At 47.5% G+C, this 26605-nt stretch overlaps 1 protein-coding gene across 1 annotated transcript in view; it reads right to left on the bottom strand.

Moving 5' to 3' along the window:
• Iqgap1 (IQ motif containing GTPase activating protein 1) overlaps positions 1-26605 on the bottom strand; it is a 100431-nt gene that overhangs the window by 30327 nt on the left and 43499 nt on the right. Inside the window, exons 6-18 of the mRNA XM_059272370.1 lie at positions 25452-25519; positions 23764-23877; positions 23115-23293; positions 21527-21611; positions 16562-16725; positions 15262-15346; positions 12213-12376; positions 11871-12031; positions 11309-11433; positions 8950-9113; positions 2541-2631; positions 2219-2386; positions 1458-1600 (exon numbers count right to left, since the gene is read on the bottom strand). Coding sequence (XP_059128353.1) covers positions 1458-1600; positions 2219-2386; positions 2541-2631; positions 8950-9113; positions 11309-11433; positions 11871-12031; positions 12213-12376; positions 15262-15346; positions 16562-16725; positions 21527-21611; positions 23115-23293; positions 23764-23877; positions 25452-25519 — 1711 coding nt within the window. The remainder of the gene's footprint in view (positions 1-1457; positions 1601-2218; positions 2387-2540; positions 2632-8949; positions 9114-11308; positions 11434-11870; positions 12032-12212; positions 12377-15261; positions 15347-16561; positions 16726-21526; positions 21612-23114; positions 23294-23763; positions 23878-25451; positions 25520-26605) is intronic.

The raw sequence follows: 26605 nt of genomic DNA, 5'->3' as shown, positions 1-26605 counted from the left end.
GCAGCAGGAGATTATGAAAGGCATCAGAAGCAGGACATTCAGAGAGAAGATGAACGGAGGGAGGGTTTTGCAGACTTCCTAAAGGCACCTGACAATTCAAAGGCTGGTGTCGGATGCTAAAGAAAGCATTCACTAACGACGCCAGACAAAACGCTACTTTGCTGTGAGCTAAGTAAGAAGTGGACGGAAATAGAGAAATCTGGGGCTAGCTTTCAAGGCACTTAACATAGGTTAGGTCAAATCTGAGAAATCCTACGGGCTTTGCCTTTTCTCTTTTTCCAAAGGGTCTCTCTTATGTCTCCTTGGCTGTCCTAGAACTCACTTAGCTGGCCTCGAGTTCCACCCGCTTCTGCCTCTAGAGTGGGATTAAAGGCGTGTGCCACCATGGCGGCTGCTTTTGTTTTTTCCTGTGTTTTGGGGAAGGAAGACATGACCTATGCGGGGTCCTCCGGGTGGCTGCAACCACGCTGCCTGGGAACTGGTTAGAAATGTGGACTCCCAGGCTCTGCCTCAGAGCCACAGGATCAACCTCACACCCTGCACTTCAAATCCAGACAAGTATAATAATGGAAAATACGAGAAGAGGAGTCGAGACTTGCAGGACCAGGGAGGAAGGCAGCAGACATTAAGCAATGACACGACAGTGAGTTCTACAAGGGAGACACGTCCCTGCTGAGGCTAACAAAGGAGCAAGTGGCTGTCCAGGAAGATGAAAGGGGCAGAGTGGGTGGGAGTAAGAGATTAAGTCATGTGCTAAAAGTAAAGGAACATCACTGCCCTGTGATGCTGGACCCACATGCCAAGCGCTGTCTGTCTAAGCCCGGCTGTGCCTAGGGAGGTTGGGGAGACTCTCCAAGGCTACAGATCACTAGATGCAGCCTCCATCCCTCAGCCCAGTGGTCCCTCCCTCACTGCCTCACTGCGGCCGCTCCAGCTGCACCTGTCTGTCAGTCAATCAGCTGCATGTGTATCTTTCCTCACACAGTCCTGGTTTTTCCACCCTCAGTGACTCCCGCACTATACACTTTCTGTCTGGAACATTCTTTCCTCTCTTACTCACGTGTTAAAAATGTCACTTAGGCTGCCTTCCCCCAGGACAGAATTAAACTTTCCCCTCACATTTCCATGACCGCCCTGTGCTAGAGCCCCATCTCTGCCTGCCCTCACAGGCTCTCTTCAGAGTCTGATGTTTCCACAGCACTCAAAGGCCAAGAGGCAGAGGGTCACCAAGTTTTCTTTAAGAACCACACGTGGAGCTCACTGAATTGTACAACTCAGATGTCTTCTGGTTTAGACTTCATCATCTCCCAGACCACTGAAACACAATTACCCCAAAACAATTCGTTCCACAGCCTACTGAGTCCAGGACTACTGAGCACAGTGTTGCTCCTCTGAACTAATACCAGCCCTGAAGCACTTTCTCTCGGGCCCTTCTTATGTGAAGAGAGGTGGCCTACCTGGATCTCCTCTCGAGAAAGCTGCACAGAATTCTGCACGAAGTCTGGGGGTTCGTCCCACCCTCCGCCTTGCGTCTCCAGGTTGTGGTAGTAGTAGTACCCGCCTTTCACCCAGTGCTTCACCCATGTGCTGTTGTTGTCCCCTGGCAGAACACGGAGGGAAAATGAAGGGGACCCAGAGCCACACTCCCACCGATACATCCAACCCCAGAGGATTACTCTAGGCAGCTGGGAGAACCTGAACATTTTCCAAAACCTGTTTACAGTAAAAGAGCATCTCACGTGTCCACCAAACCTCGGCTAAGTGATGTCTAATTTCTGTCATCTATGTTGTATTATAAAAAGGAATACCTGGGAGGCCCCATCACAGGATCAACCATACTAATCTTTTCTCTCAAAGCCTGTAAGAGCTGCAGGTCAGAAAACCATCCTGAGAAGTTGGGAGGCCGTGCAGCACTTCAGTTCGGGAAGGAGAAAGCTACAACCCGGTCTCTGCTATGAACTTCTTTCAACTGTCCTCAGATAATCAGAGCTATGGCATCCTAGGAGAGGCAGGCAAGTCTCTCGATCTTTCCCACACCCTCATGAAATTGGTCTAGTTAACACAGTTGTCTACAAGCGCTCAAAGCTTAGGACTCTTTCCTGAACAGTGAACCTAAAGCCTGCACATCCACACTAAAGTATCTCTCCTTACACTTGTCCCTTCCTCTCCATCTGTCTCCTCACAAGCTCGGGGATGTACTTACTCCCCCATAACTCACCTGCTGCTAGTCTCTTCTTCTTGGCTTCAGCAAGGTCACTCTGGTATGTTTCCCCACATTCGGGGATGACTCCGTATAAGCCAACATCCGGGGAACGAAGGGCACTCAGAGTTCTGCCAACATCACCGCTGTCTACAGCTTCATTGATGGCAAAGATTCCTAAGGCAACTGTCTCAGAAGAGAATTATTAATGTAGCAGTTTAGAAGGTGTCTACATTCACATGACTTTATCCAACCATACCTGCCAGCCAGCCACCTACCCTCCTACCCACCAGACCCTCCACCCAAACATAAACAAAACACTGGCTACATGGATACATACACTTCTGAGCTTCTTGGGTGTCTTTGTTGGACTGCCAGATTCCACCTTGAATTTCATCCAACCATAACACAGCTGACTCATCCTGGGTTTCCTACATGATTAAAATCAAAACAAAACAGAGCCATGATGTCAGGGTACACGTGATGAGGGCCTTCTGGGACTGGGCTATAGAAGAAGCTCCACACACGAGCCATGGATTAATTGACTGGAAAAAGTTAGGCATCAAAAAACCTGCCCTAGTTGATTAGCTTGAACTGTTTAGGAGGCCCCCAGGCAGCGGGACCGGGACCTGTCCCTAGTGCATGAACTGGCTTTTTGGAACCTAGTGCCTATGCGGAGACATTTTGCACAGCCTTGGTGCAGGAGGAGGGGACTGGATCTGCCTCAACTGAATGTACCAGGCTCTGTTGACTCCCCAGGGGAGACCTTGCCTTGGAGGAGGTGGGAATGTGGGGGGGGGGGGGTTGAGGGGGAAGGCTGGGGGGTGGGAGGAGGGAGGACAGGGGAATCCATGGTTGATATGTAAAATGAACAGAAAATCTCTTAATAAAAAAAATCTCATAAAAAAAAACAGCAAACAAACAAACACCTGCCCTAAGCTAATGGGGAAATGGCTCAGATGCAGGCTGAGGACGAATGAGGACGAAGCAGCAGTCAGGAAGTTGACGGCAGCAGAGGGAGCAGGAGCAGACACACCAGGAAGGGATCCAGGGACTTGTACCGTGTGACCAAAGCCAGAGCGTGAACGTTAACACGCTGAGTCTAGAAAGCCTTCATTTCCCTTGACACAGAGACAGCTCCAGTTCTCCACCACGACTAATGCTTTCAAGACTCCGTGCCTTATTTTAAGGGGCTCCTTTTACTCCTCAGATTTAAAGCCCGGGTGACTGTCCCTGCAGGTGTCACTAGATCATGTCTAAACCTTTCTGTTTGTTTTCAGGGTATTTGTTATTGTTCTGCTTGTTTTTTCTTTTGAGAAAGGGTCTCTCTACACAGCCCGGCTGTCCTGGGTTGAGTGCTAGCATTAAAGGTGTGTGCTGCCGTGTCCTGCTTAAGCCTTTCATTTTAAATCAGTTGCTAGGAACTAAAAACACATTTCCACACAAAATCATAAATGGTGAAGAGAGAGCCAACTGAACCTGTGCAGCCTGAGTTGACCACTGTGGCCGAGGTGATGCAGCAGAAGTGGCCTGCTTCCTTCTGCTATAGTTGAATTTTTCAAGCTAACATATAAAGGTTACAATACGCACTTTGATACATATAGCATTTTGTTTTATCCACCCCCATCCTCTCTAGTCTTGCTCATCTCCTATCTCCCCTCAAATATTCCTTCCTTCTGCTCTTATGTCACATGTACTGAAGACACAAAATGACCACACACAATCCCTGAGTCCTCAACCTAAGTACTGGAAATGCTGAACACCAACCACCTCCAGCGTGAAGCCACAGTGAGCCAGCCACAGGCTTGTGACTACAAAAACTGAGACGTCAACAGCGAGAGGGCAGAAGGTCCAAGTCTGCAAGAGAAGCAGCCAACAAACCCTACCCTTATCAAGGCAGAAGCACTTCCATGGGCTGGAATCCAGCTACTGCTGGGTCACTGCTAGGCTGATCTCACAGAGATCCTGAGCAGAATCAGTGATCAGCAGAGCTGGAGGCTGAACACAGTTTTCCCCTGGAGGTAGAGACAGAGCCCTGCAAGAATTCTGACTATTCAGAGCCCTCTCCCCGGGCCCCATGCAGGCTAAAGCAAAGAGCTAAATTAAACCTTTCTTTCACACATAATCCTCTAAGAGCCAAGCAACGGAGCTAAGGTATAAAAGGCAAGGCAATGTGAAGAGACTGGCGTGTCAGGGTAGGCTAGCACTGCCTACAAGTGGCTTACACGCAAGCACATATGTGTATACATGCAAGCACATGCGTGTACATGGGAAGAGAGTTTTTAAAGTCATTCATACATAAGAAGAAGCTCCACACATGAGCTGTGGATTAACTGAATGGAAAACGCCAGGCATCTTGGCATTCAGCTGCTACTACCCAGGAACTGGTAATTCATTTTTAGTAAACGCTCCGAAGGCACTAATTTCAAGTCAAGGAAGAAAGAAACAGCATGGAGAAGAATGGCAGACTACCTCTTGAGAAACCTCTTACCACAAATGCAACAAAACGCTGGCCCAAAACGGTGAGCGCTAGCTTTTCCGAGCTGCTGAGATGAACTGAAGGCTTGCAACCGTCAGCGCGGGCACAAAGGCAGATCCCACTGAGCGAGCGGGAACTCTGTGGCCCACACGTGCTTGCCTTGTCCTCATGTGACCCAGACAGGGGCTTACCTAGCTGTTCAGCATGACTGACGTAGGGCAAGAGGTAACAGTCAGGCCGAAAAATAAAACAGAACACTAACCGAAAAACTTAGAAGGAAAATCTAGAGAATGGATATTTAGAGAAAGCTTTGAAAACGTGGTGTTTTCCTGGGATGAGAATCTAGGAGGCCACACATAGTGTATGCGAGGAGGGTGAGAATTTCTAAAATTGTGAGAGTTGCACAATTCTATGAATACAGTGGAAACACGGGCACACATTTTAAAATGAGGAATTTTATGGTGTGCAAATTATATTCCACTGAAAGCACTGTAAACAAACATGGCATCCTCTTCTAGAGCTCTCAACCCTCACCTTAGAGGGCTGCCCCTGGAAGTCGGCTTAAGCTTGAAGAGAAAGCCTACTGAGGGAAGCACAAAGGCCCTCAGCAGGGTGTGAGGCTTCACTGGCTCCATGGACTCTGGGAATCCTGAGTAATTGTTAGCTAATCACTAGCTGATGAGGGAGATTTTAGTTTTAGTGCCTATACATGACAAAGACACTTCACAGAATTCACAAAAGTCACTGACCAGCTGCAAGAATGGTGGCCTGCACCTGCAATCTCAGGAAACTGAAGCAAGACCCTGTCTCAACAAAAACCAAAACCCTAAAACCCCAACAAGTGATTTATGAGAGAGAAGAATCTGATTTCTGGAATTACCACATTATCATTAAAATGTGCTAAAATAAAATCATTGCTGGGCGGTGGTGGTGGTGGTGGCGGCGGCGGCGGCGGCGGCGGTGGTGGCGCACGCCTTTAATCCCAGCACTCTGGAGGCAGAGGCAGATGGATCTCTGTGAATTCGAGGCCAGCCTGGTCTATAGAAGGAGATCCAGGACAGCCAGGACTATGCAGAGAAACCCTGTCTCCAAAAATGAAAATACATAAGTAAATAAAAAATAAAAATCATCAAAACAAAACGGCAACAACAAAAAATAAGACACACAAAGAGACTGGAAAGAACATACACAAAACAATAAATACATGAAACAAAAAACCCACAAGACAACAGAAGTCATTGCTAAAAAGCCTCACGTTGAACTTGTAGACAAAGACTCAGATCAGCTACTTTATCTAAGTTCGAAGAACTAAGGAATTGTGTCTAGAACTAAAGTGTGAGAACATACCAAACAGACAAAGAGAAAGCACATTCTTAAACACACCAAAATGGAGATCCCAGAACTGAAAAAAAGCGAAATCCCTGAAACAGGAAACACGGACTGAATTGCAGACGAGTGTGTAGAAGGGGAGAAAGCCAACTTGAGGACAGGTCAGTTCCAATGCTCTGGTCAGAAAACTAACAAGAAAAAGGAACGAAAGGGAAGCCCAAGATGTGCTCACTCCATCAGGTTAGTGTCTAATCAACCGCGCTCCCTGACAGGAGAGGAGTACTTGCCGGCACCAATCAAAGAACGCACTGCAACAAGATCTGTGTTTAAAGTATTCGTTAATCTGTTAGAAACTTCTCTAAGTCGGTAGGGCAGTGTTATCCCTGATCACCACAGACACAGAGACACTGCCAAGGGAACTACAAATTAAATATCTTATGTGGGTTTTTTGATTGTTTTTGAGACAGTGTCTCACGAGGCCCAAGCTGGCCTTGAACTCACTATGTAGCTGAGGATGACCATGAATTCCTGATTCTGCTTTCACCTCCTCAGAGCTGGGATCCCAGGCATGTGCCACCCCACCCGGCTACAGACTAAATTTAAATTATGATCTTTTGCTTGCTAAATTTAGAATTTGATGATAATTATTTTTAAAACTATTCCCTAAATGGCTTGTAGGACTTGTAAGCTAAAGGGATGCCTAAAAAAAGACAATTCTACCCAAAGTACCATTTACCCACTTGGTCCTGTAATGCTCCGCAAGGATCCTGTAACTTTCGCTTTCTATTACTCCTTTGTTGGGGGTGGAGGGTGACTTTTTTTTTTTTCTTTTGGTTTTTTGAAACAGGGTTTCTCTTTGTAGCCCTGGCTTTCCTGGAACTCACTCTGTAGACCAGGCTGGTCTCAAACTCAGAGATCTGCCCACCTCCGAGTGTGGGGATTAAAGGCCTGCACCACCACCATGCCTGGCCCTTTCTCCTACTCTTGAACTTTGCAAAGTTATTCCACAGCAAAATGAAATGCTTTAAACTCCACTCACAGGCTATAACTTGGATAAAGTTAAATGAAGCCAGTCACACAAGTCAGTATATCACGCGATTCTATTTATATGAAGTGTTCTGGATATAAAATCCATAGAACAGGAGACCAATGGCTGTACAGGCAAGGGAAGACTGAGCAATGGTGAGGGACTGCTAACAGGCACAGGGTTTCTTCTGGGGATGATGAGAATATCCTAAAAGTGACTGCGATTCACAATTCTATGATTATATTGGAAACCACTAACACATTTTAAAATGGTGAGTTACATGATATGTGAGTTATATTCCAATAAAAACATTGTAAAGCAAACATGGCATGCTCCACTAAAGCTTAACTTCTATGTACTGCCTCTGACCCACCAATGGCTGTCCTAAATTTATACATAATTGATTTTTTGTTTTGTTTTGAGGTGTTGGGGAGCAAATGCATTGCCCCATACATACTGAGCAAGCGCTCTACCACTGAGCTGCACCATCTACATGCATCTGTTTACCTGCGGAGGCCCAAATTAACTCAGGGTCAGAGAATCAGAGCTTGCTTTAACCAGCAGGGCTGCATAAGGGGATGATCTGACCACGGGCCTGGTTACCAGGTGTTTGGAAGGGTCTACACTTGGCTGTGCGGTATGCTTTGATCTTGAGAGAAGGAAGTCTTTTGCCTCACCCTTTGTCATGTTATAAAAAGCCTTTTGAATAAACCTTCGAGGCTATTGGGTGTTGATTCAGGCCCTCCTGAAGCTATCCTGTGTTTCTGTCTTTCTTCTTGTCTTCCAGATCTCTCTATCTGATACTTTCTTATCCCTCTCTCCTCCTCCTCCTAAGAACCCTAGAAAAGGTGGGAGTAGGTCAGAGCTGGACTCCCACAGACTCCCACAATTACCAAAAGACATATATTAGAATTCTCATAGAAGAACCTTCCAATAAGTCAAGAAATAGGAATCCAGAACTCCCAGAAACAGAAAATAATCATACAACAAGATCATACACAACAATGGTCACATGGATGAATGTCACTAGCATGTTGGACAAAAGATGCCTGTCACAGAGGCACACACAATGAGACACACTTAACTATAGGCCAAAAGTCAACCGTGGCGTCTAAAATTGGGATAGTAAGGACCACCAAATGGAGAGTGGGTGGGTATGGACAGAAAGAGACATGAGTGAGAGTTTTGGGGTGCTGATAACTCTTGCTATATAATCTGAATATCAATCACACAGGTGCATTCATTTCTGAAAGTTTATACAACTGAGTACTTCACATGACTTGTCTTTTTCAGGATCTTATATTTCAATTACTCTGAACAGTATCAGCAAGGATGGGGGAGGTAGAGGTGGATGGGAGAGCCAATCAAAACTACGTATTTACAAAACTGCCATGAAGAAACTTGCCATTTTGGAAGCTAATTAAGAATATTAAATTTAATTTAAAAAAGAATTTTGCTAAAGAGACACATACAAGAGAGGAACATGAGTTTCCAGAAGGTGAAGGGTTTGTCTCTCCTGACTCTCTCCAGGGCCAGTGACGGGACAGGGTGACATGGCTGTCCCCACCCTTGTCTCAGGAGTCTCTCCAGGGCCAGTGACGGGACAGGGTGACATGGCTGTGCCCACCCTTGTCTCAGGAGTCTCTCCAGGGCCAGTGACGGGACAGGGTGACATGGCTGTCCCCACCCTTGTCTCAGGAGTCTCTCCAGGGCCAGTGACGGGACAGGGTGACATGGCTGTGCCCACCCTTGTCTCAGGAGTCTCTCCAGGGCCAATGATGGGACAGGGTGACATGGCTGTGCCCACCCTTGTCTCAGGAGTCTCTCCAGGGCCAGTGATGGGACAGGGTGACATGGCTGTGCCCACCTTTGCTCCAAGAGGCTGACTGCTCCCAATCAGAACACTCCGCTCACCTGGGCCTTTTCTCTCTTTGCTCTGATCAGTGTGTCTTGATAATGCTGCGCCACTTCCGCAAGGACCCCCTCGAGTTTAGCCGCAGGAATCTGCAAGGCCTGCAGAGTCTTCTGAGCGTCCCCTTCATCCAAGGCTTCATTAATTAAACCGATGGCCAAAATCCCTAAATACAGAGAAAACGTTAGTTTTTATCTAAGAAATTTAGAAACAAATCAACCCTATAATCTCAGCTACTCAGGAGGTTGACAGAAGAGAATCATGTGAGCCCACAAGTTCAAGACCAGCAAGACACGGTGCTAACTCCATAAACTCACCTAAGAGTAATCATGATTCAAACCACAATTGCACAGCACTGTACTTCAAAAACATATTTTAGTTATTTCATCTAAACTCCCTCATCCTACCCATTCCTACAGGAGGCTCGGGTTTTTTTTCTTTCATTTTCAATTCATTAACTTAAGTGATGGAATTTTGCTTTTGTTTCAGTCTCACTATGAGGCTCAGGCTGCCTTTAATGACCAGGCCTCCTGAGTGCTGAGATTCCAAACCTGGCCACCACATGCTGAGGAAGTGATGAGGGTCAATCAAACCGGCTCCACAGCTTTCAGAAACATTCAGATGTGCAATCAAAATCATTCATCATTTTTACTGAATGGAACAGGAGGCTTGGGGACCTCCTCCCGAGGATCACACAAATTAGAGGCAGATGAAGACCTAAGCCCAGGATTGCCCATTCCAGGCCCTTCCCACCAATCACCTGAGTGTTTCTCACAGGGAAAACAAACAAAAATTGGAAACACCCACTCAGGCAGCTAGGCTACTTTGGGGAGGATTCTGCTGTACATTGCAGCATTTGGCTGGTTTTTTGTTTTTTTTTGTTTTTTTTTTGTTTTTTTTTTTTTGGTTTTTCGAGACAGGGTTTCTCTGTGTAGCTTTGCGCCTTTCCTGGAACTCGCTTTGGAGATTCACCTGGCTCTGCCTCTCGAGTGCTGGGATCAAAGGCATGCGCCACCACTGCCCGGCTCACATTTGGCTGGTTTTTGAGAGGAAGCCTGGAATGTCCTGAAGGACAGAGCACCTGTCTTTTACGGAAGTACCTCCCACCACACCTGATGGTGTGCCAATGGAGACATCCAATGGTGGGCCTCAGGGTAGTTTCAGGATGGGGCTGGCCATGCCGGATGTAAGACACAGCTTGAAGTCATGCAGTATCAGCCCAGCCTCCTGATTATTAGAGACATGGCCAATAATTCAGCCAATTGTGTATAGGTGGGAAGTCAATTCTGGATTCCCAAAGCTCAGGTGAGCTTCCCTGCTCAGTGACATTAGCTTGAGGACCACAGGTCCCAACAGCAGCTTTGCAGTCAGAACCCTCCCAGACAGTCCCTGGCTCTCCTCCTTTGTCTCCTGATTTATACCCTTTATAATCCAACTGTAATCCCAAGTCTAGCGCGACTCCGAGTTCTAAGCGCCATTCCGGCAAACCATTAAACCCTACTTGGTTCAGAAGTGAGACCCAGCCTGGGCTTGCAGCTGATGTCTGACCAGGAGGGGTCTTGTGGGGACTGTGCCCTCAACCTGTGCTAGATGACATAATGCAGGTATTTATGGCAGAACCACTTGTTATAACTATCTCTTACAGCTATAACAGATCGTGTAAATTCACCTCCCCAAAAATGTGTTTATACGATACATACCCGGGGTTGGGGATTTAGCTCAGGGGTAGAGTGCTTGCCTAGCAAGCGCAAGGCCCTGGGTTCGATCCTCAGCTCCAAAAAAAAAAAAAAAAAAAAGGATACATACCCAACTATAATAACTATCTGGTGTACTGAAAACAGTAGACAACCATAGCTGTTTGAGATGTGTGTGTGTATGTGTGTGTGTGTGTGTGTGTGTGTGTGTGTGTGTGTGTGTGTGTGAAATATATAGACATATACATTTCAATATTTCATTCAAAAGCCTTGGAGGAGCGATATTTAGAACCAGCTTGTGGTGTATGTATGTGTTTATGTGTGTACCGTGGGTCTGTGCCAGTTGCGTGTGTGGGTGTATGTGGGCGTATGTGCGGGTATGTGGACATGCATTTGGAGGCCAGAGGTTGATATCAGCTATTTTCCCTAATCACTAGGCTGGCTGGTCACGAGCTCCCAGGGAGTGTCTTGTCTCTGCCTCCCTCCTCCCCAGTACTGGATTTACAGATGTACACCAGCACCCCAATTTTTACATGGGTGCTAGGGATCTGAACTCGTGACTTCACGCTTGTAGGGCAGGCACTTTACTGACTGAGCCATCTTCCCAGCCCCAAGTCACATCATCTTGAACAGCAACCTTTGCTGAAGGGACACGATGATTACTCACGCTCATGTTCCTCATGGACCACCAGGTTCACATGGTCCACACAAGCCTGGATGTCATTCCATGTAATAAATTCATTATTCTCTGCATGTGCCTGAGCTTTCAGCTTCATCAACTCATCGAGATACCTGTCCCAGCCCGAAAGAAAAGAGAAAAACCTTCAGAATGATTCTTCAAGGAGCAAAGTCTCTAGAAGATGGGAAATGTTTGATATATAAGCCATAGGCAAGTTCTGGGACTGCAGAGCGGCCTTAAAACATAAACAAACAAGGGAACCACTTAGACTCTACTTCTAGAAGACCAACTCTAGAGGCAGGGGCTTATCTAAAGACAGACAAGAGGGCCAAGCTGGGGACACGGCACAGTGGTAGAGCACTCGCTTCATTATGCATGAGGCCCTGGTTCCAGCCCCAACCCCAACCAAAACAGAATGTCACGGTGTCTGTAACGGACTGACAGCACATTGGGAGGATATAAAGCCCGGGGTGAAACCAGGAGTGCAGACACGAGGAGACAGAGGTAAGCGGCATGCAGTGGACCTGAGGCACACGCCCTGGGCCCCCACCTTTGACTGTTCTCTTCCTCGATATTGGTAAGGCCTGTGACTGCGCTGCTCAGCTGCTTCCACACGGTGTTCATGTCTCCTGACTCCAGAGCCCTGTTGATGAGGGCCACGGAAGAGAGCATCTCCACCGCTACGGTGAGTTCAGGATGGGTGAGGCTATGCTGGACAGGGGGGAGAGGAGGAGAACGCTGAGGAAAGACACTCCATCACCAAGAGAACTGGAAGTTCCACTCGGAAACCCGAGTTTCTGGAAGACGCTTCTACCCAAGTACACCTGGATGTGTGTATTAAATTCACTTCCACCCCATTCTGCTCCCAAAAGAACAGGCTCAGTTAACTTACTTCAGGACTCTGCTGCTGCAGTGTAGCCAACTCCTTCTGATAGAGATCGGCCGCAAACGGATACACCTGGGGCAGCTGGGCTTCAGGATTCATCAGCTCCAAAACGGTCTTCTCGGCGATGCCCTTCTGGATCGCTGCATTGATGGCTGCTACTGCTGCCAATCCTGACAGAAAACAGGTCAACAAGCAGCAGGCTCAGAGCCCTGTGCAAAAACAGTGCCTTGTTTTGTGTGGGAGACAGGGTCTCACTATGTAGCTCTGGCTGCCCTACAACTCACCTGGCCTTGAACTCACAGAGATCCACCTGCCTCTGCCTCCCAAGTGCTAGGATTAAATGAGTGTGCCACCATGCCCGGCTGCTTTTATTTTTAAAAAATTATTTTTATGTTATGTGTATGACGTTTTGGTTGCATGTATGTATGTGTACTGCATGTGTGCCTGGTATCCATGAAGACCAGAAGTAGGTGTCAGATCCCCTACAACTGGAATTGCAGATGGCCATAAACCACCATGGGAATGCTGGGAACTAAACCTGGTCCTCTACAGAGTGGCAAATGCACTTAACCCCTGGGCCAGTAGCACCACACACACCCAACCCCTCACCACCCACAATCTGCTTTAAAATTTCTGTGGAGTATGTGTGTATATGCATGTTCACATGTGTATAGACACATGTGGCAGGACATATGTGGAGGCCTTAAGTTGATGCTGGGTGTCTTGATCACTCCTGACCTTATACACTGGGGCAGGGTCTCTGCTGAACCTGGAATCCACTAGTTTCAGGCTAGTCTGGCTATTCATCTTGCCTACCATGCACTGGGATCACAAATCAGCTGCCATGCCCACCAGGCTTTCACATAAATCCTGGGGATCAGAATCCTGGTCCTCATGTTTAAGCAGCAAATGCTTGCCCTGTTGAACCATCTGTCTAGTATTGCATACTCCCATTTACACACACACACACACACACACACACAGAGGTTTCAATATGTAGCTCTACTCTGGCTTTATTCATAAAGACACTCCTGTCTCAGAAGTTACTGGGATTAGGCATAGGCCACTAAGTCTGGCTAGGAGATACCAATTTTTATAGAATGAAATTTCATTCTGTACCTATAATATCAGCCATGATACTTGAAGTGGAACTCTCATCTCTGAAAACCCACCACCTCACTGAAGATGGTAATAGCGCCCTGTAGTGGGGGTGGGGCGCAGTGGCAGCAGCAGGGCATGGACTCCCAACAGGAGCAGAGAAGGGGCGTAGCTGGGCAGGGATGGAGCCGGGCCCAAGGCTGAGCCCACACTGAATGCAGAAGGCCAAAGAATGGCTTTACTGTGGAGTACCTGCAGAGGCCATGGCAGTGGACACGGACCTCTTGCTGGTGTCAGGGCTGTACCAAGCCTGTGACTGAGCTCAAGAACTGGGAAGCCAAGCACCCACATATTCAAGTCACCCACCATAAGGACCTTGTTCACCCAACGCTGAGCCTATGGGCTGGACTATAGTCCATGAGCAAGGATCCACCCCTAACTTGGATGTGCAGGACCCACAGGCAGGATGGGCGGCTGGCTGTACACTTCAGCAGGCAGTCCATCATGCCAGGCACATTGTGCCAGCTGGCTATCACCCAGTATGCTCTCTCAGGCAAGTGGCTGATTTACCTGGCACCTAATTTCAAACAAGACTACGCCAGGCTAGCACTGTCTGGACCACGGTTGAGGGGCAGCTTTAGGAAGCTGAGATGACAGGTTCCGGGCCATATGTGTCTACAAAGATGTCTTCATACCAGTGTTTGAGTTCCTGCCCTCCCTGCTACAGGCATTAGGACCTGCTTACCTACATGCCAATGGCCACACCTACCTACCTGGGTATCTACGGTGCTATCGGCTGGCATCTCTGCCACACTTTATATGAGAGCTTTTGCAGTTTGCAGACAATGCCTTTGTCTTGCAAGAGCTAGACTGTGCCAACAATATAGAACTCACATAGCAGGGCCAAGTCAGGAAAAACTTTCTGCCCCACTGCTGCCGGCAGTTCCTGCCATCTTCCTCTTCCTTATCCCAAGAAGGCCAACGTAGCTGTGAAAACTAGTCCATCTGAGTGTGAGGGCTGCCTGCACCCTTAGTTCCCCAGAACTCCAGCCCCTGTGCAGGCCTGACTCCACCCACCCCACCCCTCTCCCCCAGGCCAGGCCCTCAGCCTCCCTTTTCAATGCTGCCTCCTGAATGGCCCAGGACCTCCAGCTGGGGACACTCCAGAAGGAGGCCTCCTGTCCAGGAGTGTACCTTTTGTTCTCCTGCATTCCTGTGCTTGACCCCAGAACAAGCCGGCCCAGAGGTAGGGGCGCTGCAGGACTGAGCAGGCTGGGGTAAGGGAGACCAGTTCATGGTGCTCACTCATCGTGTGGCTGACAGGGGAGGCAGGACATGGGGTCTGTCACCCATCACTTCACAGCTTACACCTCCGTCCTCCCTTCCCTGGCTACCCTGGCATGTGCTCACACTTAGCACGTCAATAAAACCCAGCTTGGGTCTAGAAAAAAAAGAGTCCCTCCCCACTTCACCTCCATTTCCTGCCCGCACTAGTCAGCAGGTGTGCAAGATCACTACTTTCTAGTGAGGCTGCCCTTCAGAGCTTCCCAACCGCACCTGACACCACTCGGCCCAAACAAACATGCAGCACTCCTTCACAGTGCCCACTGCTCTCAACTCTCCCGCCCCTGGGCACTGTCTGCCCCTACTTTCCTCCTTCCGGCCACAATCAGGAATGTTCTCTCCTCCTCCACAGCCCAAATCTCTACCCTCTAAGTGTGGACTTCTCCAGACACTTCCCTAACTACCCACAAAGGCGCCTTTAGCCAGAGTGAATCTGCCTGGACTCCAGTTCTGCTTTTAAAACTACAAGAATCCTGTGGCCACCAAAAATGCGTAGCTTTTCATCATGACCAGGAGGCTCAGGTACCAGGTGACACAGCTTCAGACCCTTAAATGACAAAGCCACAGCTTTCCTCCCCGTGAACACTTCCCTGGCCTAGGCTAAGGGACTTACTTCGTTGGTATTGCTGGGCAGCACTGTTGGCAGCGTCCACTCCGGCCTGTACCTCCTCCTTCTGCAGGGGGTCAGTCTGGCCACTCTGGGGGAAGCAAAGGACACTGATGAGATGATTGTTCATGCGTAGACCTCTGGGGCTGGAAGATCTCTTCACAGCAGTCACAAGGGACAGAGAACCAGAGACGTAAGAGACAGCTCCAGGCTTCATACAACCAAGCCCTTGCCAAATCTGGGGTACAGTGGCTTTCCATAGTCTAGTATATTGGCACATGCGCATGTGTGAGTGTGTGTGTGTAAAGCACTGAAATGTTCTGAGTCAACATTTATGGACTTGCAAGGGTAGTGATGTTTATTCCAACCAATGCATGCTGGGACTTTGTAAGATGTACACTTGTCTTTATCTAGACAAGAAAGAGGCGATTTTCCTATTTGTTCTTCAGGGAAAAGCCTATACAAGTTGAATCCCACATGATCCACCCTGAAGCACCTGAAGTATTCTCCAGTGTTAGCCAGAGGAAACCAGTGACATGGGCTTTTTCTGAAGTAAGAATGGAAAAACTTCAGGTTTTCCTACAAAGATTTCCCTTAGAGGGAGGGGACTGGAGGAGTGGGTAATGGAGAGAGGAGGCATCATGTATTTTAAAAGAGGATTCACAGTTCTTAAAGTGAAACTGGGCTTTAGAGAATGTGTGTACTCTAGTTGAAATCTGAAACGCCACCAGCCTAAGTTGTATTAAGGAAAACAGTTGTATTAGGGAATACCCAGAGAGACCACACAGAAGTGAAGGCCAGACACCTGGGGGACAGCGTGGAAGCCAGGGGCAGACACCTGGGGGACAGCGTGGAAGCCAGGGGCAGACACCTGGGGGACAGCGTGGAAGCCAGGGGCAGACACCTGGGGGGACAACGTGGAAGCCAGGGGCAGACACCTGGGGGACAGGGTGGAAGCCAGGGGCAGACACCTGGGGGACAGCGTGGAAGCCAGGGGCAGACACCTGGGGGACAGCGTGGAAGCCAGGGGCAGACACCTGGGGGACAACGTGGAAGCCAGGGGCAGACACCTGGGGGACAGCGTGGAAGCCAGGGGCAGACACCTGGGGGACAGCGTGGAAGCCAGGGGCAGACACCTGGGGGACAGCGTGGAAGCCAGGGGCAGACACCTGGGGGACAGCGTGGAAGCCAGGGGCAGACATCTTAGGGGACAGTGGAAGCCAGGGGCAGACACCTGGGGGACAGTGGAAGCCAGGGGCAGACATCTTGGGGGTTGACACAGAACCAAGAAGGCCAGGCAGCCCACCTGTCTCTTCTGCTGCTGGTCGCTCTGGAGCTGCTTCATGTACCAGTCGCTGTTCTGGGTCTGCAGCCCGCGGAGGCCCAGGGCCGGTGACTGCAGAGCCTTAAGCAGGGCCGTCACACAGCCCTGCTCTAACGCCAGGTCGATGTTGGCCAGGGCAGAGAATGCTGAGGGGAAGGGCAAAGGCTTAAAACCAATCTCACAGCAGCACAGCAGCCTAGATAATCTCCCCACACACCCCCAAAACAATCGCAGCTCCAGACTGTGGAGCCAGCCCAGGGCTGGCACGACCGCAGCTCAGAAGGTCAAGATTCTAGAGTAAGAGAACCTGAAAGCCATTAAGTTGAGGGGTCTCCAAGCAAATTGTTCCTCAATCTGCACACTTCTGCCACATCCCAGGCCTACTTAAAAGCTTATAGCTGTGGATGGCTTGGCACCTGGATGGGCCTACCAAACCAGACCAACCAATTCCTACACTCCTCAGAATGTCACATCTTTCCCATGATGCTTCCAAACTGTGACACAAACAGAAGAAAGTGTCTTCCGTGGCAATTTATACCTTTGGGCAATTTTGTTTTGAAAAAATCTTTTACGTTCTCACCCAGGAGTTCATCCAACTCTCCCCTACTGTGACAGCGTACACCTCACTAACAACCTTAGTGCCTTCAACCATTTCTTTCAATCCACTAGCCTGCTGCCTCCCTGTGCTGACTACTTTTATGTTAACACAACCTAGAGTCATCCGAGAGGAGGGAACCTCCATTGAGAAAACGCCTCTGTAAGATCCAGCTGTAAGACATTTCCTTAATTAATGACTGATGGGGGAGGGTGAGTGGGGCCATCCCTGGGCTGCTGGTCCTGGGTTCTATAAGAAAGCAGGCTGAGCAAGCCATGATGACCAAGCCAGTAAACAACACTCCTCCATGGCCTCTGCACTAGCTCCTGCCTCCAGGATCCTGCCCTGAGTTCCTGTCCTGACTTCCTTCAGTAATGAATTGTGATGTCGAAGCATAAGCCAAATAAACCCTTCCCTCCCCAAGTTGTTTTGGTCATGGTGTTTCAACACAGCAATAGTGACCCTAACTAAGAGACTCCCTAACACACAGCAGTCAGAAGCGGACAAAGGCTGTCCAAAGAGGAGGGGCTGTGTCTTCCCCTCAAAACTCTTTTAGTCACAGAACTTGAAGGCACATGACAGGGGAACCCAGATGTTGTTGTTGTTGTTGTTGTTGTTGTTGTTGTTGTTGTTGTTTTCCGAGACAGGGTTTCTCTGTGTAGCTTTGCGCCTTTCCTGGAACTCGCTTTGAAGACCAGGCTGGCCTAGAACTCACAGAGAGCCACCTGCTTCTGCCTCCCGAGTGCTGGGATTAAAGGCGTGCGCCAACACCACCCGGCCCAGATGTTTCTTCAACAGAAAATGATAATAAAGAGATGCCTCCCATAGGGTGACTGGGGATGGGGTGTGTTGCCCAAGCTGGTCTTCAGCTTGAGGGCTTGGGTGACCCTCCTTTAAGCGTGCACCACACCATCATGCCTGGCTCATAGGACATTTTGTTTTTTGTTTTATTTTGTTTGTTTTTTTTTGTTTTTGTTTTTGTTTTTTTTTGCTGTGTTGGAAGATGATGTCTTATTTTCTATTTGTGTAAGTTAATGGGACCCCCTGTGACATTTTCATACATCCATCAATCATGTCCATCTACATGTCTACCCTCCCCCCTCATTCTTCCTCTCTCCTTCCTCAAAATAGTCTTCCTAGCCTGACTTTTAGGAGTAAATGAAATCATACACATGAAAGCCCTTCACATAATGTAAAATAAATAAGGTATTATTAAGTTGAAAGCCAGAATAAGGCAATTTATGATTTAAGAAACTATAGCTGCGTGCAGTGGTGGCGCACGCCTTTAATTCCAGCGCTCGGGAGGTAGAGGCAGGTGAATCTCTGTGAGTTCGAGGTTAGCATGGTCTACAAAATGAGTTCCAGGACAGGCTCCAAAAGCTACACAGAGAAACCTTGTCTCGAAAAACAAACAAAAAAAAAGAAGAAGAAGAGAAAAGAAAAGAAAGAAAGAAACTACAGCTTCTGGAAGTCATAATTTCTGTATCATTTACAGTCCATTTCTTTTCAGAAAACAAAAATACAGTGCTATTACCACCCCACCCAGAGATAAATATCTGACTTTATAGTTAATGTAGCAAAATCAATAAAATACTAAAAATTAAAATATTTGGGACATAACAATACTTAACTTTGAGTGATTAGTTAAAGAAAAAGAGAAGCAGATCACAAGCTCTCTCAGAAAGCCAGACAGCAGCCCAAGAGAGACAAAGTCTCAAATAAACCAGACCTCGCAAGGGGAAACCAGACGCACAGAGCCAGGGCAGGGACGCAACACAGCGGTAGTGCTTGCTGGGTATGAGTGAGGACCTGGGTTCAAGTCCCAGCCCTGCAAACAACTAAGATTAAACACTCACATGCATTTGGGCGCACACATTGCCACACACACATACACACACATGCACGCTCTCACACTCAAAGGTAAGCAATAGTCTCAGTGAGAAGTTGCTTTAGATTTATGATCTCACATTGGCTCCTAGGAAACTGTCCCTAAGTCTGCAATTCAATTAACTGACACCTGAGCTGGGGTGGTAACTTTTTTTTAAAGTGAAACAAAAGAAACTTAATTTTAGAATATAAACAAAAGCTAATGCATATGATTGTTTCTTAACAGTTAAATATATAGAGTCAAATGCATTTTTCTTAAAGGAGCCTTCTCTTAAGATCCTTCTTTGGGCTGGGGGTGTAACTCAGTGGTAGAGCTTGCTCAGCATGCACAGTGCCCTGGGTTTCATCCCTAGCAGCACTGAAAGAAACCTTGAGCATCTTTAGAACTGACAGGATGCTCAGCAGGTAAAAGCCTGAGTTCAAGCCCTGGAAGCCACGTAAAGGTGTGGGGAGAGGACCAATTCCACAGGTCCTCTGACCTCTATAAGCACATGTGCCCACACACGCACATCCATGTACTACTGCTACTACTAATAATAAATTAAAAATAAATAATGCTTTGGGTGGCTGAGAGAGCTCAGCAATAATACAAAGGCAACCCTTGCTGTGAAAAAAGGTCCCTGGGATAAGGCCATGTTTCCCTGACAAGTTTGCTGAACCTAAAGATATCAGGAGTGGAGCCAGTTAGTGGTGACACACATCTTTAGTCCCAGTACTTGGGTGGCAGAGGCAGATGGATCTCTGTGAGTCCCAGGATAGCCAGGGCTACACAGAGACCCTGTCTCAAAAAAACAAAACAAAACAAACAAACAATAAGACATCCGGGGCATGCTCACTCCTTAGCATGGCTGTGGCCTTACACACACACGCTAATTTCCAAGATAACCAGCACTCAGCTGTTTATACTCCACCCCCTCACTAGCCCGTCTCTATCAACTGTGCTGTTCTAGCACTAGCTGACTAGGAAAACCAACCTTCTACCGGAGGACGCTGTCAGGCCAATCACCACTGTGCTCATTCCAAACCTTGTGTATCCTAGGCAGCCACATCCATTCTGGGGAGCCCTACTGGTCCCATTTTCAGCCCAACGTCTTTAGAGTGTAAAGAACAGGGATGTCGGGTCTGGAGAGATGGCTCAGAGGTTAAGAACACTGACTGCTCTTCAAGAGGTCCTGAGTTCAATTCCCAGCACCCACATGGTGGCTCACAGCCATCTGTAATGAGATCTGGTGCCCTCTTCTGTGTACAAAATAAATAAATAAATCTTAAAAAAAAAAAAAAAAGGACAGGGATGTCTCCTGGCAAAAAGACCTTCACAGAGAAAAGATCATAGAATGGGACTTAGCTGCCAGCCCCTGCGTGAGGCCCTCAAAGAAGCAAGAGTGCAGATAATCTAGACGCCACGTGCCCAAAGCTTTTCTTGATGACCATGTTATTCCGTTAGCCCAACAAAAGTCCCTCACACTCACGGAGCCTTGACAGCAGTGGAGGGACACCAAAGAAACAAAACAATGTCGTTTGCTGTGGGATGGTCTGTATGGCAAATGTGTTGCTGATTGGTCAACAAATAAATCACTGATTGGCCAGTGGCCAGGCAGGAAGTATAGGTGGGACTAACAGAGAGGAGAATTGAGAGAACAGGAAGCTGTGTGAGGGAGACACTGCCAGCCGCCACCATGACAAGCCGCATGTGAAGATCCCGGTAAGCCACGAGCCATGTGGCAAGGTATAGATTTATGGAAATGGATTAATTTAAGCTATAAGAACAGTTAGCAAGAAGCCTGCCACGGCCATACAGTTTGTAACTAATATAAGTCTCTGTGTTTACTTGGTCGGGTCTGAGCGGCTATGGGTCTGGCAGGTGAGAGAGATTTGTCCTGAGGTGGGCCAGGCAGGAAAACTCTAGCTACAGTAGTTAACAACCAGGCTTTCTCTAAACATGCACTTCAGAGTCTCAGTGCAGCCATCTACAGAAGCCTCTAGTCAGTGAGCCTTTCCTACATCTCAGCTTACCACTTAAATATGCAGATGAACACTTAGTAGCATCTGATTGCACAGATGGTAACGTTTAGACGAGGAATCCCAGTGGATGCATCATCCGGTCCATTAACAAAGGGATGATACCATTGATGTCCACTGAGTCCCAATGCCACACAGCCCACCCAATCACACCTGACACACCACTGCCGGGGTCGGGGCCGGGGCAGCAGCACAGTGGCAGAACCTGTGCTCAGCAGGCAAAGGCCCTGGGGTCGAAACCCAGCACAGAAACGGAAGAGGGGGGGACAAACAGACTGGACAACAAAGAGCAGAGACAGGCACAGGAGCACAGGCTATACCAAGCACAGACTACACAACCCACCGATAGCTAAAGCGACACGTCCAGCTACATCCTAACTGAGCACATCAACACTCCAGCCGCTCTAGGGACCCTCCTTAGGCTTCTAGCGCAGAGCCATACTTACTATTGACTTTGTTTACATTCCCCTGAATTTCAGCTTGTGTGAGCAGCTCCTCATAAACGTCCCTTTCTCTGTCAGAGTTTTCCGTCTGAGGATGAGCAAAAAGGGTAGAGATTAGCCAAGTGTCCTAAGAGCCCAGAGAATTATGTGTGGACTTCTCCCCAACCATGACGACACCAAGAACGAGTCTTCTGTACACAACATAGCTACACGACTAGAGCTAAAACCACAAGACCCAGGTCCACTTGATACTAACAGCAAGGGGTTCCTCCAGAGCTCGGCCAGGAAGGAAACACCAGGGTGGGGAACCGCCCTGCCTACCGAGGGCAGTGGGCTATGCCGGCATCCTTGCCTGAGAGCAGAGGACTTCAGCAGGCACCAGCTTGGAGCCTCTCACTGATGATACAGGCAGAGGCATGGCCTCACCACCTGCCTGCAAGCCTATTCAGCACCTACCCTGGGGCTTAAAATCCCTGCTCTATAATAAAGAGACAAAAAATATATACACAGACCTTCAATTTGACATGTGAATACCTCTCAATGAACCAAGACATTTCAAATCACTGACCTAAAAGGGTAGCTAAGCATGTGTGAAACCTTTTGTGCACTTGCTATTGTCGTATGAGTATGCTGGAGGGGTAGGCGTAGCACGTATATGTGGCAAAGAACAGCTCTGTGGAGTTGGTTCTCTCCTTTTACCTTTAACATGGGTTTGGTGATTGAACGTAGGTCCTCAGGCTTCTGTGGCTTACCTGCTGAGCCATCTCACAGGCCCTTGTTTTTGTTTTGAGACAGAGTCTCACTATAAATCCCTGCCTGGCCTGGCACTCACTATTTAGACCAGGGTTGGGCTCAATCACAGAGATCCACCTGCCTCTGCCCGAGTGCTGCACCATGACTGTTTTGTTTTGAGGCAGGGTCTCATCTGTGGTTCAAGCTGGTCTACAACTACTAGAATCAATCGTTAACTAACCTCCACATACTTATAACAACACAATAGTAACTATATATTTCATCCCAGAGAAGCTAATGGAGAAGGACCATATCAGTATTTGGAGATAAACTTTCAAAAGAAAACTATTCAAACTGACTTGAAATGGCCACACACAAGTGTGAAATGGGAGGGGAAAAACGTGCAATACCACAAGACTATGTATAAGCAATTACATTTTCGGGAAATTCTAGGAAAGGTAAAATGTAGTGAGAAAGAAAACAGACTGGAAGCTAGCTGGGCATGGTGGTGCTCAGCTTAACCCCAGCACTCGAGAGGCAGAGGCAGGCAGATGTCTGAGTTTGAGGCAAGCCTGGTCTACAGAATGAGGACAGCCACGGCTACACAGAGAAACTCTGTCTCAAAAAACAAAGGGAGAACAGACTGGTAGCTGCCTGGAGTTGGGGTGAAGAGGGAGAGCAGGGACTCTTGGCAGGGACAGCAAAATATGCACACACCCATCTATCAAAACCCAACTGTACACCCAAGACAGACAAACTGCACGACACATAAACTACATCCCAATAAAACGGCTTTGAAAATGCAGATTTACCAAACATGGAAGAAGAGAAGTTCATTAAAAAGATGTTGACTTTTTACCCTGTTTTTAGCATTTGTCGTCTTGTCCTGCTTGGCCTGGTAAAGAATATCCTGGTAAGTGGAAGCCAGGGGTTCTTCCAGATTAACAAGCATGGCATTGGGGTTTTTCAGAGCTGTAAATGTGTCGGCTGGAACTCTACGGTCGATAGCTTCATTAATAGCAATGACAGCAGCATGTACTAAAACCAAACAAAATCAACATTCAGCACGTTGAGCTTCTAGATGGGGATGGGTGCACACTACACAGACAAAGCAATACTGTAAGCAGCTGCTGCTGAGAAGGATAACCAGCTGTTGCTGAGAAGGATAACCAGCAGGGCTAGAGGAGTCGCCTGGCCTGCCACTTGCCATCTCCTGAATATTCATAAGACAACCTGGCCAAGAATGTTTGCTATGAAACAATGTTCACCCTTAATTACGTAGTAAATACCATAAAAAAAAAAAAAAAAGATCCCAAGAGGTGCTGAAATGCAGGACTCACTTTCTAACATCTTTAACAAAAACTGATAATCTATTTCCAAATAACCACGGCATAGGCTAGAGCAGGGTCTAAAAGTACTTCTAGATCAAAGCTGTTCATGCCAGAGACCCACGCACAGCATTAGCCATGGTGAGCAAAGCCCATTTCAGCCCAGAAAAGCTCCCTTACATGCAGCTTCATCCACCGAGAGCTCATTAGCCAGGATGCCCCCGATCTTGCTGAAGGCAGGCATCTGGATCCCGTACTTCTCCAGCTCGATCTTCATGTTGTTGATTTCCTCCTCTGCAGAAGAGAATGAAGACCCAGTGAAGCAAGTTAAGCACCTTTGCATAACTCAGGAGGATCAGATTCTTCAACTACAAGATGGGATAAAATGGCCTCTGCTCTAATTGATCAAAGATTAAGAAAATATTGTATTAAAGTACTTAGTACAGTACCTGCTGGACGGCATGTCATCAATAAATGTCAGCTCATTACTATTAGCAATAGCATCAAACATAACTAGAAAACAAGAAGATCCGGAGGACAGTGTGTGTTTGTCGTTTTTCAAGACAGGTTTTCTCTGCGTACCCTGGCTGTCCTAAACTTGCTCTGTAGACCAGGCTGGCCTCGAACTCAGAGATCCACCTGCCTCTGAGTGTTGGGGTTAAAGGTGTGTGCGCCACTGGGGACATAATGCTACTCACAGCATTTCCTACAGTAATCTATGGATGAATGAAGGCTTTAACGGGAATTTGATGACTAAGTCACAATCCGTTATCTCAGCCTTTATAATCCAAATCACTAGCTGCTACTCAATTTCCTTTCCAAGGCAGAAAGCCAGATGATAAAGAAAACAACTAAACTTTGACCTTTTCCTGAGTCTAGTGAATGAGCTTCCTGAAAGGAAAAATATTATAGATAAAAGCTTTACTACCAATTTTAAACTCCAAGGCTGACAGAACAATCACCAATTGAGAGAGTTGAACCTTACTCTTAACCAGTGTTACCACTGTCCATACCCTTCCCAAGCCTCCATCTCTTCAAGCACTCGACTATAACAAATACACAAAATGCTATGGCTTGGAATGTGGCTTACCCCACAAGGGTGGGGCTGTGAGAGGTACTGAGCCCTTTAAGAGGCGGGTCCAGTGGGAGGTCCCTAGGTCATTGAAGACAACTGTTCTGGGGAAGGATTAAGGTTGTTCTGATGGACCCTTTACTTCTCACAGGTAGTGCTCAGAGAAAACCTGGACCCACCCACCTTTCTGGCTCTAGTCTCCTGATACACTCTCTAGTGTATGTGCTTCCATCAGGCCATCTGCTATTAGTCTCTCATCAGAGGCCAACCAACAGGGCTGTCTGACTCGATTTCCAGTCTCCAACAGTTTCTCTAGAAGGTATTGCTGTACTTACAACACACAGGAAGTGTGTGCCAAGAGCTCACACATTAAGATAACGAAACTGTCATTTTTCAGCCACCCCACTCCCTTAGTTTTCTCTAACAGGTCCAGCGGGAAGGGAAAGACTTCATTGTATAAAGCTCTTTTCATAACATGGAGATGTTTAATGTCAGTTCCACATACTGCCTTTTGATGCTTTACATGTTACTATCCCAGATAACTGATACTCACGTAACAAAATATGTATGAGAAAACTAGACTCACCAATCCTCCCACACCACAAATCAAAGAGCAGAGTCTGCGACTCCAGGCTCACGTTCTTCCTACCACACTACAGGGCAGCTTACTTAGGCCTGTCATCTTCCTGAGGGAGTATTCTAAAGGCCTTCTCCTTTAGACAGGTCCTGTGAACTTCCCAGGCGATTACCGCGAGTCATGAGTCATACGTTTGCTGCCGAGCCTGCCCCTCCTTACCTGTGAAGTCAACCTTTCCATACAGGTCTTGAATCTGAGGAGCCAGGCCCAGCTTGAACAGGTACAAACTAGAAGACACCAATGTGCAAAAGATGAAGCCTCATGTAGCAGCTGCAGCTGCAGCGCGCAGATGAAAGGGTGACATTGGGAGAGAGGAGCGCTCTGCAGAGAGTCTCCCTTGCAGCGACAGTTCTACCACGGCATACTTTTCGTCCCAGGGAGGGCCACAATGGGATGCAACTTTCCCTTACACTCCAATTCAAGTCCCAGTTGCGGCAAAGTTAATGTGTAATTAGATGTTAATGTTAACATACCTGACATTCTGTCAGCACTAGTGAGGTCTTTTCACTTGTGTCTCTAAGTTTTAAGTAATAAGACATTTTAAACAAGTCTCATGAAAATGATTCAGAGAGCAAATCTTGCTTCAATAAAATTCCTATTACTGACACAGAAGCTTAATCCAGGTTAATTAAAAGTTTAAAATAAAGTACATCTTATTATCTTCCCTCTTCAGAGAATAATAAGACTCGACTCAGACAGGCAGTGGTGGCACACGTCTTTAATCCCAGCACCCAGGAGGCAGAGGCAGGTGGATCTCTGTGAGTTCGAGGCCAGCCTGGTCTACAGAGCGAGATCCAGGACAGCCAAGTCTACACAGAGAAACCCTGTCTCAAAAAACAAAAAGAATCTAGACTCTAAGCTCCACAAGGGAAGGACGATAAAGCTCACCAGTGACTCCTCCAGAGATAAATGTCTACAAGCCTGTTGTCAGGCTGATTCTCAAGCTCAAACAGATCAGAATCAACAGATTCGAAGAGATCAGGCCTGCACTTTACAGACACTGACATCAGCAAGACATAGGAGGAAGAAATAAAAACATATCGGAAGGAGTTGGTGCTTTGGCCCGGCAGGTAAAGGCACTTGCCATTAAACCTGACGACCTGAGTTCGCTCCCCAGGACTCAGGTGGTGGAAGAAATGACTGACTCCTAGAAGTTGTCCTCTGACCTTGACGTGTGTGTCGTTGTGCACACACAAAATAAAATGTTTTGTGAATCATTTAAAAAGGTGCAACAGGGGAATCCACAGTTTTGCATATAATCTATAAACCCTATTATCATCAAAAATAACCACACTCTGTAGATAATCTAGATA

Source organism: Peromyscus eremicus, chromosome 1 (assembly GCF_949786415.1).
Source record: "Peromyscus eremicus chromosome 1, PerEre_H2_v1, whole genome shotgun sequence".
In the NCBI taxonomy this organism is placed as follows: Eukaryota; Metazoa; Chordata; class Mammalia; order Rodentia; family Cricetidae; genus Peromyscus; species Peromyscus eremicus.
The sequence above is the reverse complement of the archived record's forward strand: the minus strand, read 5'-3'. Positions and strand labels throughout refer to the sequence as shown.